General features: G+C 33.9%; 1 protein-coding gene across 1 annotated transcript in view; it reads left to right on the forward strand.

The window, feature by feature from the left end:
* The window catches only part of LOC108908861 (small conductance calcium-activated potassium channel protein), a 221,527-nt gene extending 204,243 nt beyond the window's left edge, over positions 1-17,284 (forward strand). The window contains exons 9-14 of the mRNA XM_018713016.1: positions 9,442-9,577; positions 10,425-10,535; positions 13,163-13,290; positions 13,599-13,668; positions 14,219-14,375; positions 17,130-17,284. Of these exons, the coding sequence (XP_018568532.1) occupies positions 9,442-9,577; positions 10,425-10,535; positions 13,163-13,290; positions 13,599-13,668; positions 14,219-14,375; positions 17,130-17,284 (757 nt within the window). The remainder of the gene's footprint in view (positions 1-9,441; positions 9,578-10,424; positions 10,536-13,162; positions 13,291-13,598; positions 13,669-14,218; positions 14,376-17,129) is intronic.
* The last annotated feature ends 4,119 nt before the right edge of the window (positions 17,285-21,403 follow it).

Below are 21,403 nucleotides of genomic sequence, written 5' to 3' on the forward strand. Positions count from 1 at the left end.
ACGTAAACTTATTCGTGTGACTGGGTGCTCGGTTTGTAACTAATTTATTGGGAGCGTATATAGATCGGATTAATAATAATTAATGATGCTGCAGGAGAACTACTCTACCAAATTACTAAAGCTTCGTACAGAATATATTATTAATATATAGGGTGTTAATTAAGTATACAGGGTGATTCATTAACAATGGGAAAATCGAAAGCTGAAGATACAGCACGTGAAATGGTGACCATTGGCGTAAACATGCCTTATCCGAAAGTTAATAGTTTCGGAAATACAGGATGTTGAAAGTTAAAATTTTAAATCGTTTTTTTGCGATTATTCTGAAAATATATAGGTTAGGAACTTGAAAATTTGTATTTTTTTAGGCGCCGAATAAGATGCGTGTTGTAATTTCAGCATTGCTCATAGAGGGCGCCACTTACGGCCAATTTTACCAAAAATTTAGTTAATAACTTTTTACCCTTTATATTTAACATGAAACTTGATTCAAAACCTGAATGAGCTATCATTTTTCCATTAATTATGTACTCTTATTTCATTTCGATATCTCGATCCGTTTTCGAGAAAAATCGATTTAACACTATGTTTTGATAACATGAGAAATTAAAAGCGAAACAAACCAAGTGTTTCTTCGTGTTATTACAACAATTAACAATAAATCAAATAAAATACGTAATTATGATTTAAAGTAATTGTTCGAAGAATCCATCGTTGACACTGATACACTTTACACGTTTTCTGAGAGATCTTCGAGTTTGAAACAACATATTGGGATTGCGTCTGACTTCGTTGGCAGCGATTTGTATTCTTTGCCACAACTCTTCACACGAGCCAATAGATTCTTTGTAAACTATATCTTTCATTCGAGACCAAATAGAAAAATCAAGAGGATTGAAGTCCGGACTTCTGGATGGCCAAGCAAAAATGCTTACATGGCCAATCCAGCGATTTGGAAAAACTGCATCTAAATATGCACGCACTGGCCAAGAAAAATGCGGTGGAGCTCCGTCGTGCATGAACCACATGTCTCTTCTTAAATAAAGTGGAACTTCTTCAAGCCGTGGAAGCATTTTTACTTGGCCACCCAGAAGTCCGGACTTCAATCCTCTTCATTTTTCTATTTGGAAGAATCTATTGGTTCGTGTGAAGAGTTGTGGCAAAGAATACAAATCGCTGCCAACGAAGTCAAACGCAATCCCAATATGTTGTTTCAAACTCGAAGATCTCTCAGAAAACGTTGTGTAAAGTGTGTAAATGTCAACGGTGGATTCTTCGAACACTGACTTTAAATCATTATTACGAATTTCATTTGTTTTATTGTTAATTGTTGTAATAACACGAAGAAACACTTGGTTTGTTTCGCTTTTAATTTCTCGTATTATCAAAACATAGTGTTCGTTAAATCGATTTTTCTCGAAAACGGATCGAGATACCGAAATGAAACAAGAATACACAATTAATGGAAAAATGATTGCTCTTTCAGGTTTTGAATCAAGTTTCATGTTAGACATACAGGGTAAAAAGTTATTAACTAAATTTTCGGTAAAATTGGTCGTAAGTGGCGCCCTCTATGAGCAATGCTGAAATTACAACACGCATCTTATTCGTCGCCTAAAAAAATATAGTTTCACAAATTTTCAAGTTCCTAACCTACATATTTTCAGAATAATCGCAAAAAAAAACGATTTAAAATTTTAACTTTCAACATCCTGTATTTCCGAAACTATCAACTTTCGAATAAGGCATGTTTGCACCAATGGTCACCATTTCACGTGTAGTATCTTCAGCTTTCGATTTTCCCATTGTCAATTAATCACCCTATATACAATAAATTCAACAGACGATCATTTGAGTGATTTTAAGACAAAAAGTTCATATAAATATTGGTCCGCAGATGCTTCGTTTTCAAGATACAGGGTGTTAAACTTTTGTAAAAAAATTGCTATTTCGTAAATATCTTAAATACTCTTTACCCAATTTTGTTGTAATTTGGCAGTGGTAGCACACACTTAATTAACACCCTGTATATACAGGGTGTCCCGGTAATTGATACAAAAAAGCCCGTAACTTGTTAACGAAGGCCCGTATGGAAAAAATGTATATGAAGAACTGGTACTATTTTGTCCTCATCTACTCGTATTTGTTTATACCTGACTTTTTTGTATCAAGTACCGGGACACCCTGTATAATATATTATTAATGAAAAAATGAATGCATACCTGGCGTTTTAAAATATATAATTCAGGGACGGAGGGAGTTTATTATACATGAACAGAAATTTATATATATATATTTTCCGAAAATTTCCTGAGCATTAGTGTATTTTGTAGATTATTTCATTTAGAACAAAAATATCTTTTGCATTATCTTCGTAGAGAGCGATTCAACCAGATATTGAAAAAAAAAAACGAATAAAAAGCGATGTAAATTGTTAATAACATTGTTTCTTCACTGTGGCGTTTGCGCATTTTAATGTGTTGTTCTATAGCATATTTGTAGTCGATTTGCAAAAGAATTTTGAGGTTTTATGTCTACGTGACTTCAAAAACAAGGACACCCGGTATATATACATCATCGACATCGCTTTACATGGAGGTAGATTTTGTCCGGCAGGATTTTGTTCCGTCAGGCATGACGTCAAAGCCACCTCATTATATCCTATAAAGAAAGTTGTAATAACTTGCTCGATGAGTCTAATGACACTGGTGACGTTAAAACAGGTGTAAAGTTTACAGTATATAGTAACGCATAACGCGACGAACAGGCATTTTATTTTGGCTGCTTTCTCAATTTCATCCGTTTTATTGATTCAATACCCTAAAAATAAATTTTAAAAACCAGCGACACCGCTCAAATATTGTATGTAGACACGTAGACATAATTTTTCGTTAAACTATTGATTCAAGCCACGTAGAAATCTTTGCATACGTACCGAAAGAAAACTGAATTATAGAAGACGATAAATTCTTAGCACCGGTAATGAAAACAATAATTTATGGGCCATCAGTCTGAACAATCATTTTAATTTAACTTCATTTACAAGGTACGTCATTGAATCCATTTGAAATATGAGATTGGACGGTTCCGAGGCGGTGGTAGTGTTTCTGAAGTCGACGAAATTTTGAAGCTTCAGTCGGACAACGAATACCTCTCTAATTTAACTTTATTTAAGCAGTTAATTGCCCCACTTAATTTCGATGTCGTTATCGTTATCGGAATGGCGAGGGTTTGTTTAAATTACGGGAATTTATTCATCTCAAAACAATGACCATTTAAATGAATTAAATCAATTGAGTACATTCGTTTAACTCCACAAAAAAAACCTGCAAGGGTTGCGTATTTATATTTGCTACATTATCATAATTTGCAAATATACAAATTATTAATGAATTATAACAATGTTTATTCATGCGGTAGAGAATATCATGCCCATCGAAAATTTTCAAGGGGTCATTTGACCCAGCATGAATTACTTATAAATCAATACTACTTCATATAGCAATAACTTTAGAAATTATGCCGTCAATTCTTGTTGGTACAGGTGAGTACACAGGTAAGCTAAACCTGTCCACCAAGAGGGGGGTGGTTTTCGGCAAAATATTTTTGTACGGCATTTATAAAGTATATAGCTTATAAAAAAAATGAACCTCGACCTAATGCCGTGCAAAAATAGCAATACCGGAAGCCAGAACAATTTTTGATTTTCTGAAAATTTTGCCTCGGTTTATTGGTGATTTACTACAGTACGGCTTTTATACTCCAAGTTTCGGATTGATACGTAGATAACTTTTTTAGTGACGCCGTACGTATCTGCTGATACAGGGGTTAGAAATGCAGGGCCCATTGTTTCAAGTCATTGAAAAATGTACGGCATCGATTCCACATGATTATTTAACTCTACAAATTCTTAGCAACTATGCCGTCTGAAAATTATGGTTAATGCAAAAGTTTATAAACAATTACTTGTATTTTGGAATTGAGTTTTATTTTTTTTTATAAGATCATTAATTCCTGCACAGCAACCACTTTTTTGATAAAATATAACCAAAAACTATCGTGCTAAATCATGGTCGGTTATAATTAATGGTACAAATTTAAAAAAGACAAATAAATAAATTTTGAAAATTTACAATATTTTGAAAATTCCTTGTTATAAACTAAAAATATTCAAAATATTATGGCTGTAAATGACTTTTCATAAGTAAAAAAATATAAAAAACCAATGCCGTACATTTTTAACATTTTTAGGTCATTAATAACTATACGGCATTAACAAATCTCACTCCTGTATCGACAAAATATTTCTATATGATATTGTAAGTCTTATTATAGAAAGACCGTACAGTAGTAAATAATTTGTATTAAGCAGAAAATAGTAGGTAGTAAAAATAAAATTAATGCCTGCAAGTAATACTTAATTGCAATAATATATTTCAAGCCATTTAGACCCATTTTTTTGTACGGCATTTTCTTTTTGTTGATTATTGTTGTCAGTATTAACAAAATATATTAATGCCGTATAAAAATTTTTTACCGTGAAATCCTACTTTTCAAAGGGAAATTAATTTTCCTATAGTAAGCACATATTTCATGGAAAATGTACGGCTTGGCCAAAAATGTCATTATTTTATAAAATAGAATTAAAATTAGTGAATTTGATGTTGATTCAAATTACCCCCCATACGCTACTTACAAATAGAGGGTTGCACCATGTATTCCTAACCCCTGTATCAGCAGTATAAATGCCATACTGTAATAAATCACCAAAACCCGGGCCAAAATTTTCAGAAAATCAAAACTTTTCCTGGCTTCCGGTATTGCTATTTTTGTACGGCATTAGGTCGAGGTTCATTTTTTTTGTATAACCTATATGCTTTAGAAATGCCGTACAAAAATGTTTTGCCGAAAACCACCTCCCTTGGTGGACAGGTTTAGCTTACCTGTAGCTTACAATTGTACCAACAAGAATTGACGGCATAGTTTCTAAAAAATCTAAAATGCAATCTTCAGTTATCAAAATTTCCCACTCATATACGAGGTATATCAGAAATTATGAATTTTGCTCAAGAATAAAGTACCATTATATTTGACAATACAGAAGAGTGTTATAAAGAAAAGTAATTTTCAAATATGCAATTACAGCCATTTACCATGAAGATTCAGGTTTTGTGATTATTTACGTTTTACATTATGAATTATTTGTATTATTATTATAATTAAATTGCCAGGTTGTTCATAAACATTAACAAATAGAAATATCATATTTTTAACAGATAAGAGAGATAAATACAAATAATTTATAATGTAAAACGTAAATAATCAAAACCTGAATCTTCATGCTAAATGGCTGTAATTGCATATTTGAAAATAACTTTTACTTCAAAATAACTTTTCTTTATAACATTCTTCTGTATTGTCAAAAATAAAGGTACTTTACTCTTGAGCAAAATTCATAATTTTTTATATACTTCTTATATAACTAGGAAATTTTGATAACTGTAGGTTGCATTTTAGATTTTAGACCATGCATAACTTTTTACGAAGATAACTTTTTTCCATAAAACCAATAATAAAAAAGTTTTCCATATGGTTCCAACTTAAGTAGACATGCTCGGTCAAATGACCCCTTGAAAATTTCCGATGGGCTTGTAGTCTAATATTACAGCTCGAAATTTTATATTTATCTGACAATTTATGCTTTGTAAATATTATTTTGCCTTCCGCAATAAACTCAAATTAAAAATTAATTAGAAGCGACCAATGTTTAACGAAACCTGTTCAGTCCAAAAACAGAAATAAATTGGATTTGCTTTGTCTCAAGGAAACTCCTACGACATGTAAGGAATATAAAATATAAAATCTCCTGGGATTATGCTCCTCTCGAACCCCTGTTTTTCTGTCTTTGAGATGGGTATTTATTAATTAAAAAGATTAATGCTGCTGATCAGTAATATTCCAAGATATCATTTTCTTTTGAGTTATTGTGTATCGATTACATAAATCACGTTTAGACGTACCACAACAAATCATTATGCTGTACAGACATTTGTGTCATTAAAAGTAACCATATGTAACACAAAATAAAAGCTTGTAATTATCATATAGTCCAATGAACTGCGCCTTTAACTCGCAATTTTGGTCAATTTGCCTGAAATTTTGAGGTTTGAGGTATACAGGGTGATTCTTATCCAAAAAAAATGTTTGGATATACAGGGGACTCTTACAAATACAATTTTGTAAAGAAAAAATCAAAAAGGGCAGTACGAAAATGATTTAAAAATATACTTTTCACGTCACTGGAAACTGGTCCACTGTAAAACCTGACCTTGCCCAATGCGACCGACATGGCGGCAAATTGTGATAAAAACGGACAAAAACTTTCACAAGGAAAGAAATAAATAGAATTTTATAACACCTATTTTATATCAGCAAATTCAACTGCTTTTGCCGTTATTGTTATTATAAATTAATAAAACTTAATTTGTGTTTCTAAATAATAAACTAATTTGACATACCCGATGTTACAACAACTGTTCAAAATTCTATCCACCGACGTGTAAACACATTTGGGTCCGTCTTACTCAGTTTCTACGAACTAACACAAATGTTGTCTTGCTTCACCATAAATTAAAACGATATCCATCAACTTCGAGTTGCTATACACGCAAACCATTTTTGACACTAAAACTAAACTAACTATTGTAAACACCACAGATAACATGTAAACACTATCGCAACGACGTTTTTAAAATCATATTTCAGTATTCAGAGTCGCTGAGGCCACGTGGCTCTCCACACGTATTGCGAATGACTACAGTTGTATGTAATGGTTGAATGTACTACAACTTCAATAATTTTTTTCTCGGAAAAATTTTTTTTTCGATATTGTCCATTTCTCATGTCGCATCTATTCCCAAATATTTTTGGATAAGTTGTGAATCACTCTGTATAATAACAATAAGTGAGAGTATTTTTTTTTCAACCCCCGGCCAGGGGTGAAAAAAGATAAAATAAAGGGGTCTCTAAAAGGGATAAGAGCTAATAAAAAAAGTTTCTTACAAAAGTTGTAGGGCATAAAATTCTATATAGAAATGGTCAGTTGACTTTTTCTTGTATTATTAAAATTAAGAAGTTAGGGAGACTAGAAGTTAAGGGATGATTTTAGAAATTTAAAAAATCATAGGCAGAAAAATGAATGAATTTTATATATATATATTTTTAAATCTACTCTAGAAAATGTAAACTATCTTTTCAGAGAAATATACAGTGTGTTTCACTTAAAGTCGGAATACCTCCATATTTAGGATGGCGTTGGTCGATTTCCAAAATTATTTTTTATGTGGTAGTACTCAAAAAGGCCTACTTTTTGATATTATAATTTTTGACATGTGATCTCTTCTACGAGCTACTATCATTAAGAAAAGACCCTCAAAAATTAAAAAACATATTAGGCATTTTCTTAAGAAAGAAATGGATGACATTTTCGATTTGATCACATCTCAAAACCCTAAATACAAAGTTTCATTGAAATGAATTTCGCAACAAAATAAAATCTAAATATTACTGTTTTCTATTAGTCCACTGTTCAATTCATCTCGACATTATCGACAGGCTTGTCTAATTCTATTACATAAATCTTCTCTGTTCTGGGGCCTTGTTTAGTACACTTTATTTTCCAAATTTCCTCATAAAAAGAAATCAAAAGGAGTCAAGTCTGGTGCTCTTAACGGCCACTCAACTATCGGACTGTTGCGACCTATCCACTTTCTCGGGAAATTTTCATTCAACCAATGACTTACTATTACCGCATCCTGAATAGGTGCTCCATCTAGTTGAAGGTAGAGGTTCTGTCTTACATGAAGAGAAAGTGCATGTACTGTATCCCAGAAACCATTATTTAAAAAATTAAAAAATATATTTGCGTTTAGATTAATATCGTTCACATAAAATTCCACAAAACACATTATATTTTTTTAATTAAATAACACCACATCAGTTGAGGAGAGTTATTAGAAATAAGAGGAGACGAATTGAACAGTGCATACAAAATGGTGGTGGGCTAATAGAAAACGGTAATATTTAAATATTATTTCATTGTGAAACTCATTTCTGGTACAATAAAAAAATATATAATTTGGCTGTCATATTGTGAGCATCCTGTATGAGTGAAATCAATAAAACTGCATGGATACACCTACGGTAAATAAAATTATGGAAAAATACCTTGAAAATATTTTTCACTGTTAATACAAGACACTGCAATGAGTGAAGTTTTTCGAAGTTTGCACCTATTTTCTAAACACCCTGTAAAAGCTATAATAATGATACTTTATATTTAGGGTTTTGAGGTGTGATCAAATCGAAAATGCTCTTTTATTAATAATAGTAGGCCGTAGAAAAAATCACGTCATTTTTTTTCTCGTTATTTTATCATTTTCTTAAATTTTAAAAAATTATAAATATTTGATACTCACAGTACTTTTGTTCATCAAATTCAATAAAAAATATTAGTTCGTTGATATTTATTTTTAGAGGTCGCGCGAAAACATTTTAGGTACACTACTTTTAAAGTTAAAATAATTATGAGTTACCCTTAAAAATTAGAAAATGATAAAACAACGAGAAAAAATAAAAAAATAAATAAATTTTTGACGATTTTGGAAATTTTTAAAAATCTTAAGGGGGCTCTTAAAACATGATAAACTGACATATTTTCACAAGAGACACGAAAAAAATTTCGTTTGATTATTTTGGCTTTTTTTCATCAATTATTGCTATTTTGCAACATCGGTAATAAATTTAAACATTTTTAACTTACAGTATATTGTGCAAAATTCAATTCTAAAACTTTTTCCTCTTCAATATTCTTCCAAAATGCATAGGTACCAAGATATAAATAAAAAACTCAGATAAAATAGGTATTTTTTTTTAATTTTTTAAACATTTTTGCAATTTTGAAAATGTTCCGGACCTCGCCCAGATCTAGGGGTCTACACTTTTATTACGTGAGTTGTACTGAAGATAATCCAGAAAAAATTTGCTTGCCCCCTCTCGTGTCCACCTCACAACAGATCCGCCCTAGTCTATTCTATTATCCAATCTTTTAATTAATGTGTCATGTGAAGCACAGGCGAAAGAAAGCCTTGGTTAGGTCACAAGCTGTAATAGCACAATGTGATCCTTCGTCAAGTCCTTCGAAGATAAATTTTGTTAGTTTAGACCTTTAGAGAGCATGGGTAGCAGGAAAGCCAGTTCCAAAACCAAACTGACTTATGTTTCTCAGGCGAGCCTTTGCTTTAGAGTTACCCAAACTTTATTTTCTTCATGTGGATCCAACAATCGAAGCGTTATGTTTAAAAATATCGAAATCGCTATGATTTTTTAAATACTGGCATTTATAGGCGCAATTACGGGTATTAAAGAGACGATTTGTTGCAGGTTCCACGACGAAGAACATGCGAACCTCCTTAACGCTATGTGGCTGATAGCGATCACCTTTTTGAGCGTAGGCTTTGGTGATATCGTTCCCAATACGTACTGTGGAAGGGGCATAGCGGTCAGCACTGGTATTATGGTGAGATATTTATTAAAGCATATTATTCCCCTTATCCGATAACCGCATAGGGTTCCGAACGAAATTAAAATAGAATTCCTTTCATGTCCATAGGGATATTTCATCCTTATATTAAATTCCCGGATGTTACAGTAACAGTTGCCGATGAACCTGACGACAATCCGGAACTTGCGAAAATAAAATCAAGTCGGCTTACTATGTGTTTTATTTTAATAATACTAACTCGAAAGCTGCTTCTCTTCCGTTGGGTATAAAGTAAAACCAGTGCAGCTCTCATTATGCTCTCTGCGGTCACTAAAAGACATTGTATAAATTAACATTGTAGCGGATAAAACTTTCCAGCGACATTCCAGGATTTGCCCGTAAAGGCAACATATAAATTCAGTTTGTTTGGAATAGTGTGTGCGAGAAATAACGACTGTTATTTTGCTATAGCTCGGGTAGGGCGTACACTTTGTGAGCTGAATAATAAACTTGCGCGTACATTTCTTTAATCTTAACGTAAATCACGAAAAATAGCATTTCATTGCGTCTATAAATAAATCGTAAACTAATGAATTAGTCCCTGATGAAAGCAAATTTTGGATCTTCAACATTTCCAATCTACTGTTTCCTTTAATATGTATCGTGATGAATCTTCCGGAATGCAAGACAAAGCGGGAGTCTTTTTCCTTCCTCTGTTTTCCACTGCTGTGTTTATGCTAATATTGGTATAAATACTTCTATTCCTATCTGATATTCAAATTATATTTTTATAAATATGAAAATGTCTGGGTATAGAAAGAAAATGACGTAGTTTTCATTCAAATGAACTGGAAAATGTTGAATCAAAATCGCTTCTTTTCAGGGAGCTGGTTGTACAGCCTTATTAGTAGCAGTAGTATCAAGAAAATTAGAATTAACAAGAGCAGAAAAACATGTACATAATTTCATGATGGACACGCAGCTAACCAAACGGGTAAGTGATGAAATAATCTACATTTTTATGCTCTTTCATATATTTTTAATCGAATTTGTCCAACCGAGATTCAATTTCGCGTTTATTCTGATTATGATTATCAGCGATTGTTAATATCAAAACATTAAGAAAGTCGGATGATATTAAAGCCATAAGTTAATTATGAGGGTATCTCAAAGAGTTACAAACAGATTGGCAATTGACTGACAGTACTTCATGACTTTATTTCGATATTGAAATTTATATTGAGTCAAACTAAATTAGAAATTGGTCAACTTTTAAGCTTTCATTATATTTATCTACAGGGTGAGCCATCTTTGATTATCATTAAATATATCATCTTAGGAATTAACATAGTAACATTCCACGGTAAAAAAAATTCCGAAATCTGCAGATCTATGAAATTCCTTGATAATTCCAGTTTTTCCATAACTGCCAAATTGGTATACATCCTGTATTGTAGGCCGTAAATGTATGGAGCTGATCACCATCCTGTATTTATGGTGGACATCTCTGACCAAATTTTAATCTTCTGATTAGTACCTAGCGTTCCTTTGCTTCGCCTTCATATGATCCTTAATAATGGGAGTTCTTATCCAATTTTAGTCTTATAATTGGCCTCTACAAATTTCAAGCAGTTTTCAATTTTTCTCTTTTTCTGAAATAGTAGAAAGCTTACTAGACCTTAGATTATGGATAGTATCCTCATTAATAACACACACAAAAATCGACTTTAGGGCCCAGAAATCATACCATGTTTATTATATATTTATTGGGTAGCTGAATCCGAATCCATTTAACCCCATCACCTCAGGATTTTTCATAACCTCAAAAAAAAAAACGATATTCTGAACAATTGAACCATATAACCTTAAAACTCAAGCTTACAACGCTAAATCCAATTAACCAAATCCCATAAACATTTAACCCAATGGTATCCCAACCGAATAAGCCCATGAACCCAAACCCCTATAACCGTATAATCCCATAACCCCATAATCAAGGGAATAAATCATAGGCAATCTGTATTATTGCAAAACGTCACATAGCTGAGAACTCCTTGAAAACCCTAGCACTCAAACCCAAAATGCTTCCCATGTATTGATCTAGTCATTTCACATGTCCGGTCTTTTGATCTAGTTATTTTAGTAATATAATTTTTTCGGTTATCCTTTGGATTTTCATTTCAATTAATCTAGTCAAGAGAGATCCTTAACATTAATCATTCATTTATTGATTAATTTATAGTACAGCATATCCTACAAATTAATTTCTCTTATGAGAGCTATATGATGTACGAAATCCGATCACAACCACCTCGTCTTGTACATTGGGTAATTGTACATTGGGTAATGCTAATGCCAACGGTCCTACCAATTAAAGTTATAAAAAAACTAGATCGACTGTAATACTCGGTTCTTTGGTCAATGAGATTAAAGTACAAAGTAATGAAGTTGTGTTTAGAGAATCGTGGGGTTATGAATTGTAGGGTCATGGAGGTTTTGGGGTTTGAGTGCATAGGTTTTTAAGATATCCTCAACTACGTTAACGTTTAGCCATAACACAGATTGCCTATGATTTATTAGTTATGGGGTTATGAAGTGACGGTGTTATGGGGTTATAGGGTTATGGGAATTTTTTGGGCTTGAGTACTTGGGTTTATCAACCAATCTATCACACCTATCTTTGATTATACAGTTCCTCATCCAGCTTTATCTTTCTAATTAAGCTCTACATCTCTAGCAATGGTTCTTTCGCACAGTTTTCTGTTTTTCTCTTCAGGCATAGTAGAAAGCGCACTTTTATTAGACCTTCACACGATCTTAAATTATGGATATTGTCATCAAACTTTAGCCTTCTAATTAGGCTTTACAACTTTGACAGTGGTTATTCCATAGCTTCCCGTTTTTCTCTTTTGGAACAATACCTAGCGCACCTTTACATGATCTTGGAAGATTGTGGAAGTTCTCGTCCAACTTTACCTTTCTAAGTCAAAGTTGTAGAGCTTAATAGCTCTACAACTTTGACAGTAGCTCTTATACACAGCTTCTGATTTTTGTCTGCTTCTGGAATAGTAAAAGCGCAATTTTACTAGACATTCAGATGGTCCTAGATTATGGATAATCTCATCAAATTTTGGTGTTCTAATTTAGGCTTTACCATTTTAATGGCTCTGTCATATAACGTCCAGTCTTTCTCTTCTGGAACAGCTCACCTTGGTCTTCACATGATCTTAGATTATGGAAGTTCTCATCCATCTTTAGCCTTTCAATTAGGCTCTATAATTTTGACACCGGTTCTTCAACACAGCTTCAGGTTTTTGTCTTCCTCTACACGTCCTTAGATTATGCATATTCTGATCATTTCTAGCCTTCTAACTAGGCGTACAATTTTAACAGTAGCTCTTTCATAGCTTCCGATTTTCTCTTCTGGAACCTGTTCTTGACCTTCACATGATCTTGGATTATGGGAGTTCTCATCCCATAGCCTGAATTTGATCTGGTCTTGTCAGTAAATAGCAAATCGTTCATTTTTAAAGTTTCTCATTATTTAGCTTTTTGGGATACCGTCATAATTGCTTTGGCAGGTTTATTCGTGTGGAATGTAAAGATCTTTTATTTTTTCAGTTAAAAAATGCAGCTGCGAACGTCTTACGGGAAACCTGGTTGATTTACAAACATACAAGGCTAGTGAAAAGAGTTAACCCAGGTAGAGTTCGAACTCACCAAAGAAAATTTTTACTTGCTATATACGCGTAAGTATTCTTCAACATACACTATACAGGGTGTTAATTAAGTACATAGTTAAGCGACGATTCTTCTGGTATTTTGATGCGAATTAAGTGGACTTTTATCTTTAATTGGATAAATCATTAGCCTGCGTTTCATCATTATATATCAAACACCTTCAGAGATATTTAGAAGCATTAAAATTTGTCTACGTACTTAATTAACACCCTGTATTCCATGAGGGACATACAACGGAGCAAAAATAGATAAAATCCCTTACAAATTTACTTGTTTGTTTTTTGGCGCGGATTTTCATCGATTTCACGTTTTACAGGTTAAGGAAAGTTAAAATGGACCAACGTAAATTAATGGACAACGCCAATACTATTACGGACATGGCTAAGGTAAGCAATGAACAATCCATCGTAAAATAAGATTTACGAGACTAATAAGAAATTATTAGCCAAAGAAAATTGAAATAATCTTTACAAATGGCCTCAGGAGCCTGTCTGATAAAAACATAAATAACTTTTTACGTCTCCTATGTTTTTTACGTTTATTTTTGTGCTTATTCAGGTAGACTTCGCCTAGCAATAGCACCCTTTAAATAATCACCACGTGTAGTGTGTGTCCCTGTGTTTTGCTTTCCACTTATATTCGTTATTTTTGAAGGCGGTTAAATGTAGAAAGGTGTAAAAACAATTTCTATTAACTACAGTGATATAATTGCTAGGTCTATTTTTGGAGGGAGAAAATAGTTTAATAAAAATAACCGTTGATTGATTCTTTTGTCGCAAGGGTTTCTTTAATTAATTTTTAAGCAGGTATCAAAAACAACTAAAACTATGTCACCAATAAATAACTGTACAACATTTTAATCGGTATTATCTGCTACATATGCCCAATCCCCTATAAACTCCATTTTTACTCGTTCATTTTTTGATTTATTTACAGACCCAAAACACTGTTTATGAAATAGTGTCGGACATGAGCACAAGACAGGACACTCTCGAAGACAGACTAACCACGATGGAAGATAAACTGGTAGCACTTCAGGAACAGCTAGACCTATTACCGGATTTGATAGCTACCAGGATACAGTCACAGGTTGGTAACTCATTTCATAATTAATAGCGCACCATCCCTTCGTCCACACAATTAAAGAGTAACCGTAAAAAACCCATTTTTGCGCCCGGTTTTGCGTAGTGTGTAGCAAGAACGGGGAAGGTCGTCCAGAGGTCTCCGTGGGCTTAAATTGATCGTCATGAAAAATCTAGGTGAGCATAATTCGATTTTTCCAATATTTGTCCGACTTACCCCTACTTAAGGCGTGGAAACCACCCCTAAAACAAGAAACGTGAGAAAATGGTCGATCAATTCTTGGTAAAAATTGGCGGGAATTTGAATGGCAAGGAAGAGATCAGGGATGTTCTTCCAAATATGCTCAAGGTGAAAAACATCCCCCGCGTGGGGGTAAAACCACCCCTATTGCCGAAAACCGGCGGCAAATGACGTTCCCTTCATGAATTGCCTTTTTGTGCCACTCTTCCTTATAAATCCAAATGATATGAAATACATGCCCCCATAATTCGTTCTTCTGTCAGATTCTGATCAGTTACCCCTACTGAAGGGGTGGAAACCACCCCTAAAACAAGAAAACAGAAAAAATGGTCACCAAAATCTGGGTAAAAATTGGCGGAATTCCACATGGCAAGGGTAACATCAAGAATACCCTCCTAAAAATGCTCAAGGTGAAAAACACCCCCCGCGTGGGGGTAAAACCACCCCTACTGCCGATAGCAGACGGGGAATGATATCCACTTCATGAAGTACTTTGTTTCCCCTACTACCCGACAAATGATACGAAAGACGGGCCTCATAATTCGATCTTTTGTTTTACCCCCACGTGGGTGGGTTTATCATGAGCATTTTTAGAAGGACATTCCTGATTTTACCCTTGCCATGTGAAATTTCCCCAATTTTACCAAGAATTTATCGACTATTTTCTCATTTTTCTTGTTTTAGGGGTGGTTTCCACCCCTTAAGTAGGGGTAAGTCGGGCAAATATTGGAAAAATCGAATTATGCTCACCTAGATTTTTCATGACGATCAATTTAAGCCCACGGGGACCTCTGTACAACCTTCCCCGTTCTTGCTACACACTACGCAAAAATGGGCGGATTTTGCGGTCACTTTTTATTGCGGGAAACAACTACGTGCCCCGACCAGCATTTAAATATACCATCACTACCTAGTAAACAGCTAGGATCAATTGTCAGTCGAACCCACCAGGCATATACCGATTTCGGAGTTATTAGTCCTCATCAGTATGCCGTAAGTGAGACGGCCGACGAATCATCCAGCTATTATTGAATTCCAGGCTACGTACCCTGACCAGCACTTAATTACTTAATTACACCAGGAATATCCAGTAAACAGTTAAGACTATTCACCACACATATAAAGACAAGCCAAAGCAGGACACGAAGTGGCAAAGTAGTGAAGTAGGGAACGGGGCTTATATGGGACACTTGGTGCCTGTATTTCTGTATCCTTCTACATAAAGTGCATTTTTTTTATTACTTCAGGGTTGAAGTAAATTTGTCAAATCGTACCACGTTCAGTTGTGATCGGGGCATGTAGTTTGCAGAGTAGTTGTTTCCCTCAATGTCATCAGTTAATAACACAGATTCGTAAAAAAAAGGTTTGCCTACGTCGTAAAGTAGATCCTGTTATTCTTATAAAATTTCGTCCACTGAATTTAAATCCGCCCTCTATTTATGACCCAACCAATGGTTGAATGGTCTCACACCCTTTCAACACCAAACAACTCCAGCACAAACTAGGCATTTTATAGGTCTTCCATACAGACTCAATAACCTTGAAACCCCTAACCTCAACCCCCAAAACAACATAACTCTATAACTACATAATACCATAAGCCTGAGAATACGATCATGACGGATCTCAAAACCTTTGAATGGGGGACTCAGTAACCCTATTACCATTCAACCCTTATAACCTCATAAGTACAATAACCCCATAACCCTATAAAACTGGAAATGGAGTGAACAGAGGGAAGAAACCAAGACTCAAGTAACCCTATAACCCCGTAACCCGTTATCAGAAATCTTAACCTCTCAAACCCAAGAAGCCCAAAGCTCCATAACCCCGCGAAACTGGGAATGCAGTGAACAGGACAAAGGAATTCAAATCTGCCCACTGCATTCCTAGACTCATATAGGGCTTTGGGTTTCTTGAGTTTATGAGGGTATGGTGATTTCTGACAAAAGGTTTAGAGGTTTTACTCGAGTCTACATTCCCGGGATCCATAAATACCTTGATCTCCCTTCTGTTCGCTTAATTCCCAATTTCATAGGGTTACTGGGCTCATGGTGGTTTCTGATAAAGGCACATCAAGGTCGCCATTCGATATGATGTACATGTAAACAGGGTTGTGACTTTAAGGGGGTTGAGGCTGTTGGGGGACTTCAAGGTTTGTATGAAAGGCTCATGAAATACTAGTGGTTTGGCGTTGTGGATTTGAGACTTTAGAATACACTATTGGGGACCCTTCAAGATATACATACTTTAAAAGATTTACAAAGAATTCCGACGTGTAGGGTCAAAACAGAGGTCAAAATCAGATTCAGTGCCGAAAAATATGGGTCTGCTTTATGGTGCAAACAACTTTTCTTTTGCAGATATGTGTTGCTTCGCCTAGTTGGCGATACGTCGTACTTTCATAGTACCTGCTAAATTGCAGGTCGCTTTCTGTCAGTGCGACTGTATTGCATTGATATAGCACTCTACAATGTAAAATTATTTTGGAACCTTTTCAGGCTATGTTTTCGTTTTCAGCAAGAGAAGATAGAGCAGAGGCGCAACTTTTTGCACCCGGAGTCAGCAGCGGGCCTCCAGCAGGCCCGTAGCGTGCCTCCCGGCTGTCCATGGCCTGGTCCGGCTGCTTTGCCGCCCCTAGGGAAGTCGACGTTACCTTCTACGGCAGGACAAAGCTGATTTAGTTAAATAACATCCACTTAACGCAGTATTTAGTATATACGTTTTCACTGGATATCATGGATTTTGGCGCGGTCTGAATGTAACAGTAACTTTGTACACTCAGTGTATAAGAATAAGCCCATATCCGTTTTTGCGACTGCCTCATCCCAACGGTCTAATTCTTTTCCAAAAATAACCCCGAGTTTAGAAAGAAAGGTACAAAATTATATATTTATTTATTACAATGTGACTTCATTAAATGGTCATCAATATGATCAATTCTTTGTTTTTATTAGTAATATATAATATTAGTAACGAAAACCACTGTTAAGGGCCTATGAAACACCAATATATCTATGTAGGTAATATACATTTTTTCTTAGAACTATACTGACTTATATTAACATCATTCTAGCAGTATATAAGTGTCATTGTGTAAATATTTTGTAAATGGAATCTAGTCTTAAATTATTATTATTAATATGAACTTTGGGCCAAATACATACCACACAAGTGTGGTGTTAGGGTATATTAAAGAAAGGGGAGAATAAAGCTTCCCAAACTTAGAGCCTTGAGGTAGCCAGGAGAGGTTTTACCTTAGTGACACGAAAATTATAATTTCCTATTCAACCTTAATTAGTAGCCTAGTAAGCTAGAAATTTTCCACTTCAAGAAAATAAAACGCATTTCAAAAATCGAATTTGTCGAAAGCCTAAATAAGAGATGCAGATAAATGCTCATTTTACTACACTGGGTGTACAAAGATTAATGTTACTTTATATCGTTCCATTTTATCGGTTTCTCGCAAAGTGAACACAGGTAGTGTAAACCGTATACGTCACAACAAATAAGTTAACGTCAAATCACGTATTATTGTTCATATAATCCCAATCGGAATCTTAACAAGCTCTGACAGGAAACAAAATAAATATAGCGTAAATGTCATGCGGTAATCTGCGTTACACTACGCTGCGTTCGTTGTGCGGCAGGCTTTAGAAAATACAAAAATTGCAAGTGATTTTAAGTTTCATATCAATACCAACATGTTTTATCATTTGTTGTCAATCCTGTTGAAACAAACAACAATTTATGGATATTTTATCAGAATTAACATTATATTCAATTCATCCATGATAGTTGGTGTAAAAAAAAATAAATAAATTTTAGAGCCTTAATATAATATACAGTATTAGTTCAAAATACAATTACATAAATCACATACAAGTAGGTACTAGAAAAAAAAACGATTAAATCATTTTTCATAAAATACTATAATCATAATATCATTTTTATACAAGATAGTTGTAGGACTTCTAGTAATAAATTTTAAATCTAATATAATGAAAAGTTTAAAAACCTCTATGTAAACTATTCTACAGTATTACTAACACCAGTAGTAAGAAATAAATAATAAAGATTAAAAAAATCTCTTTTCTAAGTGCCAACATCAAGCAAACTGAGGGGATTTAAAAAGGAACCAAAAATTTCAATAACCTATTATAGCATATACAGGGTGTTCCTTTTATAGACATTCTGTTGTCATAGGAAGATTCTAAATTGCATCCAGTATATTAATAATTTTAAAACAATACTCAATAATCAATTAACATCGAAAGCTAACCGAATTGTTTCTTAGATAGACGTAAAATAAATTTTAGGTAGTATTAATATAGTATTTTCTAATATAAATTCCTGTACATCTAGCGACTATATAATTTAGTAATCTCTCTGTATCCCCTCATCTGTACTTATATATACTATAAAGTGGCCCAAAATTTTAAGGTCATAACGGCTTAAAGAAATCGTAAATGCTGGTTTATAAATGTTCTAATTACTGCTATGAATGCCAATATATGAAGTCGTCAACAGCTTCGTTTCCATTATTTTTCTTACAAACCAACTATGATTATAGTATTTTGCCAAAAGTCATGTAAATCAACGACAGCACATCTTCGTAATGTAATTGTTTATACACAAATGTTAATATTATTTTAAATCGAGAATATGAACCTGTAACGCGACAAACAGCCGTTGGCGAATAACTAAATTCCACAAACATTGCTTAGTTCAAAAAGACTTAAATTGTATCTACAAGTCTAAACAAGTCTAAAAAGAAAATAGCACAGGATTATTGAAAAATTCATATCAAATTTTAGTTATTTTAGCCACCGAGTGCAAAAGGACAGTCCTCTGGACTAAAGTGGGATTAAAAGATACACTTTAGTCCCTTGGGACATACTACACTTCTTCGCGCTCCATGAACTAAAACTGGTTTAATCTCGTTCTGCTTAAACGAAGAAGAAATAGGTACTAAAGGTATATTTTAGTTTGGAAGTAACTATTAAGAATAGGAAAGTAAAATTGCACTTTAGTCCTCGTTTAATGATTCTTTGTGTGCCAACGTAAAGAAAGTCCAATATTATCCACGATGGCTGTTTGTTGTTATATACCAAGATGTTTTAGACTACTACTACTAAATATTTCCAATTTTTTACATGGTTTTTATATGTAAATTTAAAGGTACTGTATAAAAACTTGTAAAAAGCTTACCAAAAACCTGAATTTGGCTATGCGCTAAAAACCATGTGTGTACTTCATGTGTTCATATTTTTTTTTGCCAACAACATGTAAAACTTGATATATTACTGAACAGATGCAATAGTACAATACCGGGCGATTTTTTAACCTGATACTTTCAAATATCTAGAAGAATAAGCATTCTACGAAATAAAATTCCCATAATAGAAATATATTAATGCTAAAATTAGCCCCCCTCCCTCGTCTTTGTAGCTAAGGCGGGGAGCAACTTTAAAATCTTAAGAGGGCTCTATAGGCGACCCGCAATACATTTTTATAGATTTTATTACACAGTTTGTCTAAACATAAATTAATGCACAAATATCAGACTTTCCCCCATTTTAACGCAGATTTTCTATAAAATTTACTTGGTTTGAAACTCAAATAACTTTTTGATGTAAAGAAATTTGTAATTTAGGATGCCGTTTGTCCAAAAGCGGCAAATTCACCTCTCACTTATCAGAGTGCTTGATTTACATGAGTCCCCTAACCTCATAATTTTTCAATAAAAGTAAACACTCAAAATGATGGCCTTCGACTTCAATGCACCTATTAATCCCCATTTCAAATGACTGTACACCACTGAATGGTGTGTTTGGTTGAATTTCAGCAAAAGCAGTTCTGATTCGCTCAGTCATATTCTCACGTGTTGTTGGCTCTTGTTTGTAAACTCCGTCTTTGAGATAGCCCCACAAAAAGAAACCTAGCGGAGTAAGATCTGGTGATCTAGCAGGCTAACTTACCGAACCAGCTCTACCGCCGATCCACAATCGCGTGTTAATACCACATGTTCCGTTGCGCTTTTAAGCTGAAGTCTTCAAGTAATATTGTCAGTTCATTTTCCAAATCGTATGTATAGGAGAAATGAAAAATGAATTTCGTCGATTACAGCGCTATCTATCATGAATCAAATAAAATGTTTCAGACATACTGCGTAATTTTAGTCGTAGAATCCGAATTTGCAATAAAAAATAGGGGTTCCTGTTTAAGATTTCAAAGTTACCCTCCGTCGCACCTACAAGGGGACTAATTTTAGCACTAATGTATTTTAGATTTTGATGATGGACATTTTTTTCGTGGACTGCTTATTTTCCGGGATATTTGAAAGATTCGGGTTAAAAAAATCAACCTTTATAATACTGAAAACGTATTTTCCTTAACGGTGAAACTGGTTTGATTTTGTATGTTGATGGTGCGCAAAAAAATTCATTGTAATCGCCTGGTTTTCGGCGTCTTGATCTAATATGTTGGACATTTTTAAAAATCATCCACGCATTTCTAAAATGCAAAGTACTTCCACGAAAATGTAAACGGTGAGATAATGTTAATGTAACATATTTCTTATCCAGAATTTGGAGTGCACCAAATTTTTAGACAAGATATGGACGAATTCCCCCGAAAGAGCTTAGTGTAGTAAAACTATATCACCTCAATAATTTTTTAATGTCGAGAAAAAATTTGTTATATAAATTAACTGTAACTGTAACTTTTTTTACTAAGTATTTTATTTAAAATGATTATTCTATCTCCTATTTTAGTCTGGCGCGATTTTTACTGACG

This window comes from Anoplophora glabripennis, unplaced genomic scaffold (genome assembly GCF_000390285.2).
Source record: "Anoplophora glabripennis isolate ALB-LARVAE unplaced genomic scaffold, Agla_2.0 scaffold9, whole genome shotgun sequence".
NCBI classification, from domain to species: Eukaryota; Metazoa; Arthropoda; class Insecta; order Coleoptera; family Cerambycidae; genus Anoplophora; species Anoplophora glabripennis.